Here is a 21,586-nt window from a genome sequence, read left to right as displayed (position 1 = left end):
TAAAAAGGAATTTGGCCAAGTACTTGAATAGAGTTAGGGCCCAAATCCAAATTTACACAAAATTACGAATTTTGATTGTACAACTGAAGGCTTTGAATAAATCCAATGCACGAAAGTTCAATGGCGACTTCTTTTCTTTACTATGACCAATTACATTTAGTAATCTTCTAACAGGATCTGTGACTGATCAAAGTGAATTATTCTTCTTCAATTGCATTTATATCCTGCCTTTCTTACTCTTGCAATATATTTCAGTATAAAAGTTTTCATATGATTTATGGACCTTACTGCAAACATTTTATAATTTACACTTAATAAATTGGTCCATAATACTTAATCATAACAAGGTCCTTGTATGGTTTTGGAGCTATCATTGTATGCAACTGTCAATATATTGATGGAGGAGGAGAGCCTCCAAGAACATCATGAAATGCTGCAGTTACGTGGGATACCAGACTATATATGCTTTTTATAAGTTAGGATTGAATTTGGGCCAGGTGAATTTTCCTCCTTTAGATATTTGATTACGTTAACTTGGAGTACCCATCCACACTGTTGTCTTCCTCCCTTACCAAAAGCATATTAATTGAATCTAGAATTTTTTAAATATTTACCAGAGATGTAGGAGAGGTTTCATATAACAACTTATAAAAATCTGTAAACTCCTTGCAGATTTCTTGTTTGTTGTAGGTTAGCTCACCAGTGGATGTCTGAATACTCAAAATTCCTCTGCTTTCTCTTTTCTGATTTCTTTGCCATAATCCCAACATTTTCCCTGAACTTCACAGAACTTCTTTTTTAAATACAGAAGTGTAGCTGTAGTTTGATTACTCTAAAGTCTCCAACTCTATCCTCTTAGCTTCCTTTGTTTGTATAAATTCCTAGATCCAGTCTGTGCATACTTAGAGAAAAGATGAGCTGTTGTCATCTTTAACAGTTTATACCTTTCCAAGGTTTGTTTTTTTCACCATGCCCTCTCCTGAATAGAATTATCTCTTACAGATGGTTACATTGTTTCAAAAAGGAGGCAATTTGATTATCATTAAACAGTCTGATTCTCATTAAAATAATATTCCAGTGCCTCATTGATTCTTACTCAGGTAATTTCATTAGCAGTTAATAATGTACTAAAGGACCACACTGGAATAATCGGAGAGGAATCATAAATTCAAATACAAATTTGACTACAACTGAGGCATGACCTGTTATTTTAATCACACTGATGTGTGTAGATCTGACAGCCTCTAATAAAGATATTGAAATTAAAATAAAATCTATTTGAGTTAACTTCTGGAATCTTGGTGATTGAAATGTTTAATTATAAATGTTTGGATTACATTCATGCCAGACATTGGTAACTCTCCCCCTTACAACACATATGACAGAGTCTGCTGTTGGCATCCTTTAAAAAATTATTTTGCATCCTTACATTTCTTCTTCCACTTTGGATCAATCAAATCCCTACCTGACAGCACTGTAATGTTCCAATTTAAGTTCTCTCTTCTGATAAATTATTTGTAATTTTCCATCTTTCTCAACACCATACTTACAAACTGTTTTTGTCCTTGATTGTGAACATAGACTGCTGCTAATGTTTTACCATTTTAAAACCCTTAAAAATATAAACCAACCCTCTTTGTCCTTTAAGATTCAACCAGGCGTAAAGTCCAAAATGCTAGCTAAAACTATACAAGTGCCCCAGCCATTGGCAGAAGCAGGGGCCATATTTTTTCCCCAAATCATCTGTTTCAGTAAAGGAATGTTTAGATCTGGCTTGTGAATTTTTATTTTTTCATTTTCATTTTTATTTTTTTACAAAAAAAGGTAATCTGGGGACACACTGCTTGTAAACATTGAGTAATAATAGACTGTTTTATTCTTTTTCCCATAACATGAAGTGTTACAGCTTTATTCAATGACCCTGATGTAACCTAACCTACCATATAATGTAAAAATACTAAGTCCCCTTTAACTCAGATTGCCTTTTAAATTTAACCCCTGGCCTCATCTTCCTAAACAGAATGTGGCCTGAGTTGCTTGTACTATAAAACAAGCTGTTATTGCCTTGGTATCACTGGTCTACAAATTTAGGGAAATGATCGACCTCCGAGATGAAATGTCCTAATGATTACATATTTTGATTAGATGAATTAGAAAACAGGTGATAAAGGTGCTGGTTGGCTAAAATTTTCAAGATTTTTCACAATCAAGATTTATACACAGGCGCGTATATTTGCCTACAAGGGAGGGAGATGTCTGATGATCATGATGCCTTGTAACTTCTCGATAAAATATGGCAGAACAATGAAAATGGTACCACATGAAAGTGTATTCATTTATCTTCGCTTTGAGACTAAAGATTATTACCTAACTGTAATTTATTGTCCTTTTATTGCAAGGTACATTTGTCTTGGTCAGATCTATGCATCATACAGTTAAATCTGGTGACTTGTGAAAGTGTCATTGCCTAACATTTCCAAGGAACAGTTGCATGCTATTTTCCCTCAGAAGCTAAGATGCCTCAAAACAGGGTAAACCATGCAGGTAACTTCTGCTACATTTGTGGCGAGGTTATATTTGCATCTCAAAAGTCCAGTATGATGGTAGTGGTAAAAAAGGGAATACCACCTGTATCTTGAATGCAAAATAGGGGATCAGGACAAGAGTTGGGCCCCTCATTATTGTTCTATTACATGTGCAACTTATCTGCGTCATTGGCTAAACAAGAAGAAAAGGTCCATGCCTTTCGCAGTCCCATTGGTGTGGAGGGAACCCACCAATCATAGTAGCGACTGCTATTTTTTCATGGTTCCCCCAGTTGCAAAAGGGATCTCAAGAAAAAAGACATGGACTGTGAAATATCCAAACATTCCATTCGCACTGTGTCCTGTACCCCATGGTGAGGACTTGCCAATTCCAGATTCACCAGAATCCTATTCTCTACACTCAGATGATGATAAAGACGATGAGCAGGATGCAGCTGATCTGTGGCCGTAGATGTCAGAGGACCCAAACTTTATCCCACTGTATGCTCCTCCTGCACCACATCTGATTTCACAGAGTGCACTAAACTTAATGACTAGTGTGGCACCATTCTCATTGCTGTATCACATTTTGCAGAAAAGTTATAGAGCATAACTGCACATCCCCCTTGTAAATTTGTATTATTTTGATGCAATTTTGACCTGAAGCTTTATCTTGGAAACTGGAGCCAATTAATATTCAGGACTTAATTTCCCTTTATCAGTGACCCAATTCTGGTAAAATTCAGCTACTTCCATTTCTGAGGCTTTCTCCTTGTAGACCAGTGTATCCTATGCCTATCATCTCTATCAAGAAAACTTAGTAACACTAAAAGAAAAGCAACTAAAAGAAAACTAAAAAGAAAAAAAAATTCCCTTCTAAAGAGTATCACAGTAGGTTTATGTAGAAGAATAAAATACATTTCAAAAACACAAAAGAAACCACCACTAATATAAAAATTGTCTTCACTGTGGGCAAAATTATATACTTTTTCTCTGAGAGACTAAGAAAAAACATACTTATTTAAAAAGTAAAATTATTAAAGGGAAGAATTAAGGTGGGGGACATAAATTGTTAAACCCATCAAGTTTTACAGTTTAGATCTATAAATTAGGAAACCATCCCCATTCCAACTGCCCTTAATTTAAGGCCTCCAACACAGACCAAAAGCAGATTTAGCCACCTCCTGTAGAAGATGTGTGTGAAATAAGATTGGCATTTAAATCTTTAGTTACATAGCTACTCAGTTCAATGATCATATAAATGCAGTGAGGTGGCTTCTATTTTTTTACCTATTTTCTTCGCTTTCTAGAAACATTAAAACGAAGGTTATGACCTGTTTGTGCTTGAGTTTTGGGTTTGGTTTGCGGAGTTTTACAGTTTTTAGTCCTACTTTCTTTCATCAACATCTCCCACTGATCTGAAGAAGACTGTGTGCCATTTTCAGTCACTTCTTCTGTCTGTTCTCACCAAGATACCTCACCTGCTGAGTGCTCAATCCACAGCTCCTCTAAAAGTGCGGGCTCTCGAGTTAAGGTCTTCCCCAAATAGATGATCACTTAGCTACAAACATGTGAAACAGAAAAACGCATCTGTGCCATGTGTCAGCTTCTTGCAGCATGAGTATGATTATCAGTTTCAGCTCTTTTCGTTTATGCAAGGCTTCATAGAGGAGATCTGTAACACCAAGACTTTTTGATTTTCATAAATGATTTCGCCTAGGTCTCTAAGAGAGTGCCACACCTCCTTTTTCTTAAATTGACAATAATGCAGTATTATTTCTGTTGGAGGGGTGCTTTCTTTTGATTTGGTCTATCTTGACTCTCAGATCATCCATTAATTGTTCCAATGTTGGTATTAACATCCATCCATATCTCACCGTTTTGATTTCAAGGAACTCAAGACAGCTTACACAAGTCTCCTCCTCCTCTCAATCTTGTCCTCACAATAACAATCCTGTGACTGGTCCAAAGTCACCCAGTTAGCTCCATGGCCCAGTGGGGACTAGAATCCAGATCTCCTGAGTCCCAGTCTAGCACTCTTAGCCACTACACCACACTGGCTCTCTTATCTTAACATATTAAACATCTTAAATCGAGTAACAATAAATTCAGGTAAACTATCCTGTTTGGTCCCCTCTTTAATCACGCATAAGCAGATCCTAACCCATCTTATTTTTTCTCAACTTCTGTCACCATGGCTTTAGTTCCTCAGTTCTTCCTTTGTAGTTTTTTCCAGTTGTTTTTCTTGTAAAAGACTTAAATTCACAGCACATGAAGCAGTTTCTATGGTGCCTTCTATTTTAGAAATCAATGCATCGATATTGTTCTTTAAAAGGAACAGCAACTCATTCCACAGATCTATCAGGATTGCTTTAAGGGAGCCTAGTTGATTTGTGAATGTTGCTTTAATTTTTCAGTTGTAATTTCCAACTCACCAGCATCCACTGCCATGATGGATTCCATGCCAGCTTTTCTTCTTAAAGTCACAGCCTTTTCCTTTGCTTCAAAATATGTAGCTATACTTGCAATTTTAGCACAAATACAGTGGGAAGTCACAGCCTCCCAAAAAAAACTGAATAAAAATAAATAAAGGGTCGTAGGGCGGATATTTTTCCTGAAAACAAATACGCTCTCCCTGGAGCTCATTTCACCTTCTGGCCATCCTCCTGGTCACCCAGTCAAATCCCCTTTAACTGATTTTAAAAACAAAATTATCCAGAAATACACACTTCTTTAAGTAAGGCTCCAAATTTCAGGTGTCTAAGTTTCTTTCCATGCTGATGAATGGATATACTTCCTTTTTATTATTGTAGATAAATTTATTCTATGAACAGCTGTGGATGAAATGCAGTCAGTTCAAACTCAGAGAGATTTTATGTCCTTTTTCAGGCTTGGAAGAAGGACAAGGATCCTGCTGATCTCCAACTTACTTTGGAAACTCTTAGAAAGTCTTGATGTTTCCTAAGATTTTCCAAAAATCAGTGCTGGGAGATGCCCTACCTTTTTTACGTTTAGCAGGAGATTGTGGGAATCTCAGCAGATTTTTTTAAAACTACATGCTCACCACTGGCAAGCATATATATTGACCACTTAAATAGCACTTAAAGCAGATTTATAGTGTGAACTTTCAAGTAAGATATATTTAAAAGCAGAATGATACTTGCATAAGAACAGTTTGAGAATTAAGTTGTCCCACCAGTTGCAGATCTAATTCAGTGACTGTCAGGCCAAGTTCCAATGAACACTCTGTTTTCTCTCTTACCTGTCTATGAATTGGTCAATTATGACAATATCTCCAGGCTGAATCTCTTCTCTTAATGAACCACAGGCAGTAGTCACGATTAGATGAGTACAACCCTCTTCCTTCAGTGCCCACATATTAGCACGGTAATTTATATTTGTTGGTACCATAGTGTGATGTCTCCCATGCCTATGGAAAGAAAGGGTGGAGGAACTTGTGAAGCCGAAGTACAAGACAGAGACTAACCCAAGGGCAAGCTATGCAGGTAGATGTGTTTGTGTTGCAGTTAGGAATGGGTACACCAGTTCATCCTTTCCAAGCAGATGCAAGTGCAGTGGAATATCAGGGTCAGGCTGGGTCTGGGAAGCCATACCCGGTTCTAGTAAAGCCAGTATGAAGTGTAACAAAAAGCTATTACAGTGGGGAGGAGTCAGACACTGCCTGAATTCCACATGGGACAGTGGGGTGTTGCTCCTCCTTTCCCTCACCCACAGAACCTTTCCCTGAACTACTGGCTTTGAGGTTGGCCTTGTGACCTTGAAGTCACAACTGGGATGGAAAGAACCAGGCTGAGTGAGAAGGCAGAGGGAGGATGTTCCACATCCAACTTATCCCACAGCCATCTAGTGAACATAACGCTGCACCCTTCTTCAATGAAGAGCCTCCAAATGTTGTCCCTTACTCACCTTGATTTCTCAGGTGGCAGAAGTTATGGGGGCCCATCTTACTGCATATAATCTGTGGCTATTTCTCTATGCTAAGTGCCAGATGCAGGCCAAGAGGTTCTTGTTTAATAGCCTGAAGTCCTGAGGGGAGTGTTTTAGTCTCTGAATTCATCTAAACCAAGCGCTTGAGGAAGTCTGTTGGTTGGCTGTTGGTTCAACAACTAACCATTACTGGTTCCTTTTATTGGCATATTGGCTTTGTGAAGTAAAGCTGAAAGTAGCAACACCCAACACAACTTCTAGAACTTGGTAGTTCAAAAGAGAATTGAGAAGACTAAATTAAGAGTCTCTATCAAGCCAATCAAGTATACAACCCTACTAACTGAGTAGCTTCTGACATACCTCATGCAACCCTGCATGTTTTAGCAGGTCTGATTTCATACATTTATAACAAAGGCATCTTAGACACCATCATTTCTAATACAAGGCCAATTCATATACAGTTTGATGACTTCACATACCTGGCTAGAAGCACACAGTCAACATTTTTTATCTTTCCCAAAATCAGAGCATCTGATGGCTGGAGTTAAAAAGCAACAACAAAACACCAAAAAATTAAAAAATGTTTATGCAAGACCATAAATGAGAAAAATAACCTTCTTAAGTTTTTAGATATGATTTAACTGTGCAGAACAGTTTGATGCATGAGTAAGTCCCACCAGGTCTGTCTAAAGACGAACCTACATGGCCACAGCCTCGGCATCTTACCAACTCATTCTTAATGTCTTATGGGGATGGGTTCATTCAAAGTGCAAAGCATTCCTCTGCCTTGGAGGCCAAACCATCATCTGGCAGCAGAAAGGGAACTAGAGCCAATCCTGCCAAGTCCCCATGAATTATGTGTAACAGGAGGGGACTGCCTTGGTCTATCAGGACTGGATACCCTTGAATGAATCTAATTCATAAAACACACACTATCTCAAAGGACATTATGCGTGCCTTCCCAGGTGCCAGTTCACAAATAACAAAGCCTAAATTCATATCCATTGACAGCTATCATGCAATTTGAGTCACCACCAGGAGATCACAATTACACTGGGAAACAAGCACTGCACAGTGTGCACAATCACGGGGGCTATGCCGTAGCAGAACACTCACCCCACTCCACCCATGCTTTCAGCAAATGGCTCGTGAAACACCACCAAAAGTTGTTGTACAACTTTTGAGAAACACACACCTGAAAACCTGCTGGATGGGCAGTTCTTGAGAATGTTGTTCCTTGTTCGCGAGCACCTCTCTAGCACACTAAATGCATCCAAAGAATGACAAGCAAGTGAATACACACCTTTCCATAAGGCGTATCAATGTATTTTTCTGTTCGACATTCTAGTATGTCTGGATCATCCAGGCCAGTCCCTGCAATAATTCCAATCTTCAAGAAAAAGAGAACATATGAGATTAGGAGAGATTCAAAACTCATAAATGATTCCTAAATTTACAGCAAACACAACACCACCATTAGATTGTTGTTCTCAACAAATCCAGCCTGAGCAAGACTGTGGAAACCCAGAAATCCATTTGTGTTACTTCTTTTCAATCAAGATGTTTTTCTCTTTTATCCGAGAAGTTTATAATTATGAGACCTCATCCTTGTTAAAAATTGCATATAAAAAATACAGGACCACCAAGCCATTCCTATCAAACTGAAGTAGCAAAGCCAATGATTTACCCCATTGCCTTTGTGCAGAAAGGGTTGAACATGGCTGAAAGGCTTAGGGGAAAATTTCATTTTGAAAAACTGCCTTCTGGGGCGCAGTTATTTATTTATTTAGAAAATTTCTATGCCGCCCCATTCGCCGAAGCCTCGGGGTGGCTTACAAATAAATCAATTAAAATACAATAAATTAACAATATAAAACAAGTTAACAATATAAAATAAGTTGCCCTGACCAAAAAATAAAATAAATAAATACTATTAACAGTTAAAATGACGCTTAAATAAAAAGGTCTTCGCCTGGCGCTGAAAAACAAATAACAATGGCGCCAGGCGGACCTCTCTGGGGAGCACATTCCATAGACTGGGCGCCACCGCAGAGAAAGCCCTCCTCCGAGTACCTACCCTCCTAATATCCTTCACGGAGGGTTCCCGGAGAAGGGCCTCTCCTGCTGATCTCAGGGGGCGGGCGGGCATATATGGACGCAAGCGCTCCTTCAGCTAACCAGGACCCAAGCCAATATACGAGCACTTCTGAGCTTCAGGTTTTTACTGCCAGCAACTAAGCATTTCAAACTTTCAGAATAGGGTTGAGGTGGAACATGAACAAAATAGCCACTGGTAGATGGGAGAACCCCTGAAGGCTAGCTTGAGACCCCAGGTGCATGAGGTACTATCTTGCTTAAGTGCATTAAAAGATCAAGAATATGGAGAATAATACTGTATAGACTCATGGGACCACATCAGTGGTCTAAGCACAGATTCCACATGTCAGGATTGGGTTCCACAGCTCCAGTCCCCTTGCTTCTTCTTTTTAAAAAGTCCTAATGGCACTGTGGTATAAAAGGGTGAGCATATGGACTCCAATTCCAACGTGGAATTGGATCTTTTAAAAATGTATGTAAAACACCCAATGTTATAAAGTTCTCTTCATATTTATTAGAATTATATCCCACTGCTCAAAGTGGCTTACATCATTCTCTTCTTCCTGCTCTCAGTCTTACCCCAACAACAACCCTGTGAGGTAGGCTGGGCTGAGAGTCTGTGACTGGCCAGTCACCCAGCTGCCTTCATGGACTGCCTGAGCCCCAGACCTGCACTCTTAACCTCTGCATCATGCTGACTCTCAACTGGCTTTCGTGTGACTAACACCAAGGCAAGAGGAACGTGAGCCCTCAGGCTGAAAACAAAAAACATCCAATATGAAGGAGAGGGGTGGACAAGGTGTGGTTCCCCAGATGTACTTTGGCCCCAGTTTACTTCCTCCTTCCAGGTGTCTTCCAGGGCTTTGACAAGATCATCAGCCCTGTTAACAAGAGAATCCCACAAAGCCACTAGAAAACCAGTTTGGCAGAATTTTAAAACACCCTTGATGGGAAAGGTGTCTATTTTTAACTTCCATATCCAAGCAGAAAATATAAAATCAGCAAGCTGTTGCAGAAGCAAACCAGCAGCCCGCCTACCTAGAATCCCATTTCTCCTGAAATGATATGAGTGCATGAGGCAAGAGAGGGCAGGCAATCCTCAAGCAGGAAGCACAAAGGAAGCTTCCGGCCCCGAACTTCACTTCCAAGCCAATTAACAGATAGCAAGTCTCAGCTGATCTCCAGGGTGTCCCTTCCTTCCATAACGTAACACTGAGCTAGATATTCCAATAGCTTGACTCAGCATTACATGCGCTTCATGATTTACTTGGTACTGCAACCTCAGATGGCCTCCTTACAATAAAACTAGTACAATCCAGACACAAAAATGGAAACACCCCAAGAGACCGTAGAAACAGGAGACAAAAACAACAGCAGGGGTTAAAATCTGGATGAAAATATTTGCAAAGCTGCAAAATGGCAAGGCAAATCATCTCTCAGATATTGTTAATACATATTTATGATACAGGATGGTCTGTGCCTGGCATCTAAGAGAGAATGAGGAAGGAGCCAAGCTGCTGGATTTAAGGAAAACATTCCATAATCTGGGCACCACCATAAGAATGGAAAGGCCACATCCCTTGCCACCAGCTGCCTTACTCCCAAGGCAGTTGGGTAAGAGTCTCCAAAGCACTTAATGGAAAAGGAAGCTGGTCAATGCCTTTAGCTGTTTAGCCCAACAATACTCACACAGAACTTAAGAGTTGACCAGCTGTTCCTCCAGGGAGTATGTTTATGGACCACCTTTGAACTGGCACCACATGCAGTACTTTCATGAATTACTACTACTGTTCTCTAACAGATAGGTAAGATGGTGTCTTCCAGATGTTTTGGACTGCAGCATCCATAAGTCCCACCAAGCATGGCCAATGTCAGGACTCATGAATGTTGCAAGGTACTGGGTTGCCTGCCTGTCCTAAAAGATATGGGTCATTAAAGGGTAACCCATGATTGCCCTGCCACGGACAACACCCACCCACAAACTGCATATGGCCCCGATTTACCACCACTCCAGAACATTTCTGAAGCTCTAAGACATAAATATACCTTATACTTTAAATATCACTACCACCACCACCACCACCACATCATGGCATTTTGCTACCACCTGTAGTCAAAGCTCTCTAGGGAGTTCACAATATTTTAAATCACCCCTCCAGATTTCAACCAGGCCTGATCCTGCTTAGCTTTCAAGATTAGGCAGGATCAGGCACTTTTAGGCCATATGGAAGCTACCTCTTAGAACCTGTTTGGGGATTTGCATGCAATGGAAGCAGCTGGGCCAGTGTTCATTTCTGCATGTATTACTTCGCTTGAAGCCCATGTGCTGCAACATAATGGCCCTCTTCTCTCCTATGTAATCACAGGGGAGCTGCATGAATGGCGCAGGAAGGGGGTCCTGACTGCTAGCTGTGTCCCTGCCTCTGCACACCTGACAGAACAGGGTGTACATGTGCAGGCTCTGCAATCAGAAATCTGTATAGGCGCCTAATCCCTGAAGAGGGAGGCTGGCCACTTATGAAGGGGCTAGTTTGGCTGACAAAAACAACTCCCAGCTCAAAGAACAAATAAAGTGGCTCCCAGTAATACACATGATGGATATCTCTGCTATAAGGATCAGTGACACTCATACTCTTCTCAAACTTGACATGAGAAGAATGAGATACACTGATGATAAAACAAAAACAAATACCAGACACATTATTGTGTTGACGAATACTAACAAGGTACAAACACTAACAGTTATAGGCACCTCCGTTTGGACACCACTTTCTTTAGTAATGACAAAAACAGTAACAAAGATTCTCTCCACTTGCAATTCCACTGACTTTAAGACATTCATTTATAAATTGGAAACTTTGCCCCATTGGGCTAAACCTGGGTGGCCGCTGTCATCTGCATCAAGCTGCTAGTTAACCGTTGGGGAAGTAAATAGTTTTTAATATGCTGCCATCTTGTGGCAACAGTATGGTAATGCAGTATGACCAGAGGGGAGAGAGAGACTGCTTCCAATACCAGTAAGGCTGAAGTGGTTTGTATTTCTCTTTATATCTGAAAATTCAAATGCCAAGTCCACAGTGGCTATTAAGAGGCCGAGGTGCTCAGTCCCAAAGCGGCCCTAGTCGACTTTGTTGTTGTTCCGTGTTGTCAAGTCCTCTCTTTCTTATGGCAACCCTATGAATGAAGGCCCCGTGAAATGTTCTCTCAGTTCTTGTAAATTCAAGACTGTGGCTTCTTTTATGGGGTCAGTCCATCTCATACTAGAGCTTCCTTTTTTTCAGCATCTGACTTCCACTAGTTGACCTTGTCAACCAGAGATCAAAAACTGATGCCATAACATTTGTCAAGACCATCCTTTCTCCAAATGTGCTATTAATCTGGAGAACTCTAATCAAGTTGCCATATTCTTCTTGCTATTATTCAGTGACATACATAAAGATGAGTATGATAACTAAGAACTATAAAGAACTTACTACATAAAATTATATATATGTAAAGATTACAAAATCAAGACAAAGTATACCAATACCTACAACACTTTAAGATTTTGCATTTTCATGACAACTGAAATGTCTAAAGTGCTTTTCATGTATTATCTTGATGGTAACATTACCTCCCTGTAAGGTAGGTCAGTATTACTAACCCACAACACCAACAGGAGCCAAGACCGAAACCTGGTGTGCACCAAACACGGCTATCCCCAACTGTTTAATTGCTAGGGATGAGAGATGCTGCAGATGAGCCATTTCTGCTTTTCAATCGATAGCCCATCAATGCTGCATTTCTGGATCGTTCTGTCACATGAAAACCCAGGAATACTAGTTTGTTTATGGATTAAACAACCAAGAGCTAACCCAATGACACACCATGGGCAGCTAACATAATTTCCAGGTACACATGTTCACATGGCCCGGGGCATTCCTGGACTGTTGATTAAAAGCAGAAACGGCTCACACAATCCATTCATCCCCAGTAATGCCTAGCTTAAACAACAAAGGAATTAGTGCTGTTACATGAGAATTGGGCCAGAGGATTGCTTAAGCCAACCTAGGGAATTCATGGCAGCATAAACCGGAGACCTACCAGCTCAGTAACTCTACTGTAACAATCTGCTGTGTGCGCACTTGTAGCTTGTCTTACCTCACTGGTTTCCAAGACACCATTCTGTCTATATTCCTCAGAACAGCATCCCTATCAGCCAGATATATTATAATGCTTTTTGGTTTGCCCATGTGAGAAGACAGGATGAGCACTCTGCGACAAAGAAAAGGACAGAAACCTTTCAGAGCCTCCTTTAAACACCTTGAGAACCGGGTTGGGTTATCTGCCAACCAGTCCAGAGCATGGCTAAGATGAATTGCAAGCAAGGACCTGATCAACTCAAGATTTCCATTCAAAATATTTATGGACGAAACCAAGCAAAGGGCAGTTTAGAAATAGCCAGTTTCTTTTAAATGTCAGAACTGTTCACTGCTGCATATGCCTCGGGGTTTTAGAGTAAACAAGGGGTCCAGGAGATTAAAGAGTTCCATCTTGACTCTTTGCCATCTACCCAATTTTTAAAAATTTACATAATATGCAGCTGCTTCTTGTGATGGGAAAGAGGTTGGGCAGCTCCCTGGGGAGGTCAATTCAAACTGGCCTGCAAAGGACCAGCTCATGCTTTCTCCTGCCAATTTCTACAGCATTTCCTTAACTTAAGCTGAGTCAGCCTGGAAGGGTTTGTTACAGATGCTAACTCTAAAAATAGCAAAGATCTGGCAGTCATGAGCTGTGGAACATGACATGATAAAAACGTAACAAAATTGATTCTGAAACTTTGCTTTTTCCAAAGATTCTGTAAGATTAATGTCAACTACCCAGATGACTGTCTCAGAGGTTGCCTCTATGCTGTGGAAAGTCAGGTTGTTTACCGTAATGTTCATTCTTCAAGTGGTCATTTGTGCATTCACACATATGGGGGCTGCCCCTGCACCGTGCCTATTTTCGGGAAAATTCTCTCATCTCTAATGGTCTTTGGCAGGAACTCTGCTCCCCCTCTCCCTCATATAAATGGGTGGAGTCCCCACTCTCTCACCAGTCAGCTGAAGACTGCCCATTCGCCCCAGCTGGTACCAGCAAGGGAATGTAAGTTTAATTCCATTCGTGAAATATGAACCCAGTCACTGACACCGATGTGGGGTCGGCGGGTGGGTTGTGTGAATGCCCAGGTAAGCACTCGAAGAATGACAGTTACAGGTAAGCAACCTGACTTTCTTCATTGTGGTCTCTGTGCATCACACATATGGGTGGTGACTAAGAAACTTACCCACCAGGAGGCGGGACTGTGTGGCTATTGCGGAACGGTAGGGAGGACGGCACCACCAAGGAGCAGACCAAGCGAAACCAGCTTTCACGTTTAGTCAGAACTGCTTTATGCACTTGTCAGAAGTGCATAAAGTCTATCATTTAGCAAATCTGCATCAGCACGTAGAGCAGATGGGGTAGTTACGGCACTGGTGGAGTGTCCCTTCGAGTGACGGACAAGAGAAGTTTGATGAGCTGGCAGGAGAGTTAGATATTTGGTACAATTCCCTTCGATAGGTATTGGGGCCTTATTGTCATTCCTTGTCGTGTTCAGAGTATTTAATGGACAGAAACTTGGTTTTTCTAAATGACTTGGTTCAGGACCAATCTGGTTTCCTCTGATGCATTTACTTTGAAAAAATTAGTGTGTTTGAAGCAGGCAGGTTGTCAGAATACTTCAGCTAGGAATAATGGAATAGGACTTCGGTTCTATTTGTTGGTTTTCAGAACTGAGGCCATTATTAAGAGGGATGGCTAAGGGCATTCGTATTGTGCTGCTAAAGGTGGAATTCTTGGAGCAGAGGAAGATGAACCTGAGCAAAGCACTTGCCAAGAATGTCTTCATTAATCAAGGATGAGAGTCGGAGGTTTGAAGATGATCAGATACCGCCATAGTTTCGATCATAAACGATGCCGACTAGCAATCCAGTGGCATTATTCCCATGAGCCATCGGGCAGCCTACAGGGAACCAAAGTCTTTGGGTTCCAGGGGGGAGTATGGTTGGAAAGCTGAAACTTAATGGAATTCATGGAAGGGCAGCCGCAGGAGTGGAGCCTGCAGCTTAATTTGACTCAATGCGGGAAACCTCCGGCTCGGCCTGGAGCATACAGCTTGATGGCAGAAGATTTAAGCCTCCTTGATGTAAGAAGAGAAGAAATTGTAAAATGTTCTCAATAGCTGCGGGTTAGGTGAGAAGTTGATACTGGCTGTAAAGTATGTAAAATGTTCCCATTTCAAACTGTAGGATCACTGTGTGTTTGGCCTGAACAAGGGCTGCAGGATGAATTGTATACCTGGGCTTAAATTGGTCGGCACCGAGGTAGTTGTTGATAGTGAAGCTGTTGTTGGTACCAAGGAAGTTGTCATTTACGAAATCAGTGTATGAGGCACGCCGTCAATTTCAGAGTGTGTATGCTTCAGGATAGGTGAGATGGCGATGGGGACCATGCTTGGTGGGATTAGCATGGGGGAATCAGGATGACGGAAGTGTTGTCCCATCCGCTTTTCACTTACATCCAACCCAGTCCACACTTAGAAATTAACTTTTCAATTCCCCGTAAACTGAAATTGAAACTTTTCAGTTCCCCGTAAACTGAAATTGAAACTTTTCAATTCCCCGTAAACTGAAATTGAAACTTTTCAATTCCCCGTAAACTGAAATTGAAACTTTTCAATTCCCTGTAAACTGAAATTGAAACTTTTCAATTCCCTTTCTCCTTGTCTAAAAAAATGTGCGTTAATTGCTGCCTTGAGCTCTTCATCGTCGGAAAATCGCTTTCCACGAAGATCTTTTTTTAAATCTGGGAATAGGTAGTAGTCACTGGGGGGCAGGTCCGGGCTATAGGGTGGGTGGTTTATTTCTTCGAAACCACAGTCTCGCACAGCAGCCTTCGAAACACACGCCATGTGAACAGGCCTGTTGTCATGAAGAAGCAACACACCTGTGGTCAGTTTTCCCCACCTTTTTTAATTGCTTCTCTTAAATTACGCAGAGTGGTTACGTAAGATGCTGTGTTTATGATTTCACCTTTTTTCGTGTACTCGATCAATAAAATTCCCTTTGAGTCCCAAAACACTGTGGCCATGATTTTTCCAGCCGAAGGAGTGACTGTGAATTTCTTCGGAGGGTCAGCACCATTTTATGCCACTGCATGGACTCCTGCTTACTTTCAGGATCATAGTGATGAACCCAAGTTTCATCTCCAGTAACAATCCAGTCGAAAATACTCAATGGATCTTCACCACAGAGCTCTAAAAACTCCCTACAGCACTCGACTCACACTTGTTTCTGAGGCGCCATGAGCATTCGCAGCACCCATCTTGCACAGACCTTTGAAAGGTTAAGATGGTCATGAAAAATAGTAAATATGGTACCAACAGATAGGTCTGTCATCTCTGCTAACATTTTGATTTTTATTTGGGCATCTTCCAATACAAGTTTCTCAATTTTTTTCACATTTTCTTTCATAGTGGCAGTAACCAGCCCGCCCGAGCGAGGGTCGTCTTCAGTGCTTTCTCTGCCCCTTTTAAATTCACTTGACCACTTCTGAACAGTAGATAATGAAGGTGCAGAGTCCTGGTAAACGGCCACCATCTCTTCATGAATGATTTTTTGACTTTTTCCTTGTTTTGTAAGGAACTTAATCACAGCGCGGTGCTCGATTTTCTTCAACATTGTCGCCTCAGTCATCATGGTCGTCTTTCACTGAGGATTACTAGGGAACTAATGATCACACTTATTTGAAATTTTGCATGTATACCCTCAGATAGTGTCATTAGCTAATGAAATAATTAAATTACCCACATCAATAGCAAATCAACCCGATACTGAGAATACATTAAACGCCCCTCGTAAGTCACTGTTTATGGAACCGCAGACCCAGGGGAGTGAGGTGGGATGGAGAGCTCCACATGTTTTTGGCCTACAACTTTTACTATTGGCTTTGCAAAGTATGCAATTTCCCTAGCACCAAGGTTAGATATAACCAGCAAGTTCGCACAACTCGTATGACCTACTGACAAATACCCCTTCCTTCTCTTCCACGTGGGGGCTAATGACACTGCCAGGAGAAGTTTTGCTGAAATAACATCAGACTTCGAAGCTCTAGGGAGGAAAATTAAAAAAAAAAAAAAAGCCATGGGACCCAGATAGTCTTCTCAATCCTACCAGTACCAGGAAGAGGAACTGTTAGGGAAAGAAAAATCCTTCAAGTGAATGACTGGCTATGATGGCTACAATGGTGGTGCTGTAAAGAGAGATTTGGATTCTGGGACCACAAGCTAAGCTTCCTGGAAGATGGACTACTGGCAAATGATGGGCCGCACCTCACAAAGAATGGGAAGCAGGTGTTTGGCCACTGCATGAAAAACTTCATCAGGAGAGCTTTAAACTAAAACCTATAGGGGAGGAAGATGTGCATCATGGCATACCATCATCTGGCAAAGACTTGTATATTTCAACAGAGAAAAACCCTCAAGCAGGGCCCAACACCCATCTCCCAAAAATGTAGAAAGAAAACCAGGGCACAGCAAGAATGAACTTCGATGTCTCTACACAAATGCCCAGAGTATGGGAAACAAACAACACGAACTTGAGCTGATAGTACATGAGGGCAATTATGATCTTATAGGAATAACGGAAACTTGGTGGGACATTACTGGACCTCTACAATTGATGGAAACAACCTGTTCAAGAAAAATAGAAAGGACAAAAAGGGAAGTGGAGTTGCACTATATCAAAGAGACACATGTATCTACACAGAACTATAAGAACCTAGTAGCCCCACTGAAAGCATCTGGCTAAATTTAAAGGGAGCAAAAAATAAGAAAAATAGTTATTGGCATATATGACCACCCACCCAGTCAAAAAAAGGACAAGGATGCAACCTTTGAAAAGTAATTTGCCGGCATTCCGAAGAAGAATGATGTCAGCACGGGGAATTCAATTTCCGATATATGCTGGCAGACAAATCCGGCAAGCATGGCCCCTCGAAGACATTCCTGACATGTGTAGCCAACTACTTTCTCCAGCAGAAAGTAGAGGAAGGTACGAGAGGATCAGCTGTCCTCGATTTAATATTAACTAACAGGAATGGCCTGGTGGACAAATTAACAACCGTGGGAACTCCATGGGAAAGTGCCCATGTGACACTTGAATTCTCAATTATAAGGGAGACCAAGGGTAACTGGAGCCAAACAACTTCAGGAAAGCCAACTTTAACAAACTCAGAAAAATGGTAAGTGACGTGCCATGGCAACACACCCTTAAGGGGAAAGGTGTCCAAGAGGGGTGGGAAATCTTGAAAAAGAAGATCCTCGAAGCACAACTATGAACAATTCCATCAAGCAAAAGGTGTAGAAGGCAGCAGAGGAAGCCCAGGTGGCTCCACAAAGGTTAAGTAACAGCCTGAAAGAAAAAGAATATGTACAGGAAGTGGAAGCAGGGCCAGGTCATGAAAGACGAATATAAACAAAAAGCAAGGAATGGCAGGAATTGCATCAGGAAGGCTAAAGCAGGAAATGAACTGAGAATAGCAGGGGAGGCTAAGCACAACAAGAAAGCCTTCTTCAGATACATCCAGAACAAAAGAGGTGAGAAAGAGAAGGGTGTCCAGCTACTTAAAGTGGCTGGAAGAGTGATAACAGTCGACATAGAAAAGGCAGAGGCGCTCAGTTCCTACTTCGCCTCAGTCTTCTCCCACAAGGAAATCTGCAATCAAGAGGAAGTACAAGCTGAAAGTGAGAGATGGCAGCCCAAGACTGACAGACAAATGGTCAAGGAATGGAATAAACACATTCAATTCACCAGGGCCTGATGAACTCCATCCCAGAGTCATAAAAGAGGTAGCGAAGGAACTCTCAGAGCCACTGGCCATTATCTTCAATAAATCTTGGAAAACAGGAGAAGTGCCAGACAACTGGAGAAGGGCTAATGTTGTCCCTATCTTCAAAAAGGTGGTGGGGGGGAGATGAACCTGTGAACTATAGACCAGTTAGTCTGACATCAATCCCTGGAAAAATTCTGGACCAAATTATTAAAAAACCCATTTGCAAGCATCTTGAAGAAAATGCAGTGATTAATAGAAGCCAGCATGGTTTTTTCAAAAATAACTCCTGTCAGACTAATTTAATCCCATTTTTTGACTAGGTAACCTCCCAAATGGACAAAGGGAATATTGTGGACATAATCTACCTAGACTTTATCAAAGCTTTTGACACAGTGACACATGTCATTCTGATAAGCAAATGAGCAAAAACTGGACTAGATGAAAAAACTATTAGGTGGATCCAAAATTGGCTGCTAAATTGGACACAAAAAGTGCTCATCAATGGCACCTTCTTAAACTGGATGGAGGTAACCAGTGAAATGCCACAGGGTTCCGTCCTGAGCCCAGTGCTCTTCAACAACATTAATCATCTTTATTAATGATTTAGATAAGGAAGTACAAGGAAAGAGAATCAAATTTGTAGACAATACAAAACTGGGTGGAATAGCGAACACCCTAGAAGACAGAATGAAGATCCAGGCTGATCTTGATAAACTTGAACACTGGGCTGAAAGCAACAGAATATGATTCAATAAGGACAAGTGCTAAGTCCTCCACCTAGGAAAAAGAAACCAAATTCATCAATACAAGATGGGGAATACGTGGCTCAACAGAACTGAAAAATAAAAAGATCTTGGAGTAATTGTGGACAATAGGCTAAACATGAGCCAACAATGTGATACAGCCGCCAAAAGGGCAAATGCTATTTTGGGATGCATTAACAGAAGTATTACTTCCAAATAACAAGAAGTAGTAGTTCCTCTATACTCCTCACTAGTCGGACCTCACCTGGAATAGTGTGTTCAGTTCTGGGCACCAAGATTTAAGAAAGATGCAGGTAAATTAGAAAGGGTCCAGCGGAGGGCAACAAAAATGATCCAGGGTTTGGAAACACTGCCCTATGAGGAGTGACTGAGAGCTGGGTATGCTCAGCCTTGAGAAGAGAAGCCTGGGGGGGCGGGCATGCTATCCCTCTATAAGTACCGCAAAGGCTGTCACAGAGAGGAAGGTCAAGATCTCTTCTTGCTGATGCCAGAGTGCAGGACACAGAATAATCAATTCAAGTTGCAACAACCCAGATTCAGGCTGGACATCAGGAAAAGCTTCCTCACTGTCAGAGCAATGCAACAGTGGAACCAGCTGCCTAGAGAGCTGGTGAGCTCTCCCACACTAGAGGGATTCAAAAAGGAACTGGACAGCCATCTGAGTGGGATGGTGTAAGCCAGTGTCCTGCAACAGCAGGGGGTTGGACTCGATGGCCTTCATGGTCCCTTCCAACGCTACTGTTCTATGATTCTATGCCCACCAGAGCTGACCTGAGCTATAAAGCAAATCATTTGGAAGGCCTGCATGTTGCCCATCCATGCCTTAGACAACTGCCCAATGCAAAAAATAAAATAAAATAACACACACCTTTTACTCAGCCACTTCAGAAAATGCCCACATCCATCGGTACATTATGTGCCTGTGCAATTTTGGAAACACCACCCAGGGAAAGGGAAAATATGTTGGCAGAGATTAGTTAAGCTAGCTAAGAACTGCTGCCCACCTTACTGCTTCTTCCACCATCCAGTGGCTTGTGCTGCCCTGCCAAAATGCCCTCTGGTTTGCCGTATGGGCTGCCCCTGAATACCAGGAATACCCAGTATCAATCACTCACAGACTGATCCTAGAAGAGGCTACCAATTCAATGCATCTTACTGAAACTAAGTGAAGGAGCAGCCCTTTCGCAGCTGTGTCCGTGTGAATTCTAAGTGCTGCACCAGCACAGATGCAATGGCTGTGGAGGGGAAACTACTGAGGTCAAGAAGGATGCCCAGCGCCAAAAGCCATCACGGTGTTAACTATTGATTGATTACCACTAGAGGTTATTCTTCTGCAGCTGGAAGAGAATACGAACTGCCCAAAACCACTAGCTTTGGCTTCAGCTTCTGAGCTCAGCCACAGCCAAGCATCAATTGCACTATGTTCTTCCAGGACCCTGCTCTTCCATTTTTGCTGAAGCAGCAACCTATACATCTTTGCCATGTTGTGTTACTCCTCTGCAACAAGGAGAAAGGCTCTCATCAGATAAATACAAAGTTATTTCTGGTTATGCCTGGTTATTTCTACAAAATGCATGAAGGAGCAACCCAGGGCCAGAGTTTTTTCTTTACCCAGTAAAACTGTGCATGAGTCAGATCAGGGCCAGTGTGCTGGGAAGGAAAAGATTCGACCTTGGTGTCAATGGCGACTTTCCTCTGCACTTTTTCAAACTTCTCTTTGGGGTAGAATTTCAGTGAGGAGATGGGCTAGGGATGATGGGGTTGTACTGTGACCTGTATGTGGGGCAGCAGCTTGGGTGATGGATTTTAACAGCCACGTGTCAACTATGCTTCAGCATGGCCTTCCCCAAAAGGCCCCCCCCCCCCAACTGTGTCAGGTTTTTCAGTGCATCACCAAGGAAAGTCTTTTCTGCAGAATAATGGATCTGACTCACCAATGTGAGCAAGAAATGGAAATGACTCCTGCGGGGAGCCTACTCATTTCCCGCCATTAGCAACAGTTTGATGGGTGAACATGCAACTTACATGCCCATTTCTCTTCCCCCACCACAGGCTCCCTCTCAGCCATGAAAACCTTTTTAGTTCAATGCATTTTATGGTAAGGATGGTTCTTAAGTTGAGCATATTTTCAAAAATTTCCACCCACTTTTAAAATATTTTTCTCATCAATCAACCACTCCCAGGAATGTATTACTTATTTGAACGATGGTTTAGTTGTTTTTAAATTGCAGCTTGAGAAATGTAACTTGAAAATGGGCATATATGTGAATAAAATGACCCATGTGCAGCAGTTCCTGAGGAACACAAGGAGTGTGGTGTTGCCCTCACATCCTATTTGTGGACCCCTACAGACACAGT

General features: G+C 41.7%; 1 protein-coding gene across 1 annotated transcript in view; it reads right to left on the bottom strand.

Moving 5' to 3' along the window:
- The window catches only part of LOC123022294 (methylthioadenosine phosphorylase), a 46,214-nt gene that overhangs the window by 23,498 nt on the left and 1,130 nt on the right, over nt 1–21,586 (bottom strand). Inside the window, exons 2-4 of the mRNA XM_044427928.1 lie at nt 7,777–7,863; nt 6,953–7,011; nt 5,788–5,955 (exon numbers count right to left, since the gene is read on the bottom strand). Coding sequence (XP_044283863.1) covers nt 5,788–5,955; nt 6,953–7,011; nt 7,777–7,863 — 314 coding nt within the window. The remainder of the gene's footprint in view (nt 1–5,787; nt 5,956–6,952; nt 7,012–7,776; nt 7,864–21,586) is intronic.

This window comes from Varanus komodoensis, unplaced genomic scaffold (assembly GCF_004798865.1).
Source record: "Varanus komodoensis strain SLA01 unplaced genomic scaffold, ASM479886v1 scaffold19, whole genome shotgun sequence".
Taxonomy (NCBI): Eukaryota; Metazoa; Chordata; class Lepidosauria; order Squamata; family Varanidae; genus Varanus; species Varanus komodoensis.
Note: the sequence above shows the minus strand (reverse complement) of the source record. Positions and strands in the feature narration are given on the sequence as shown.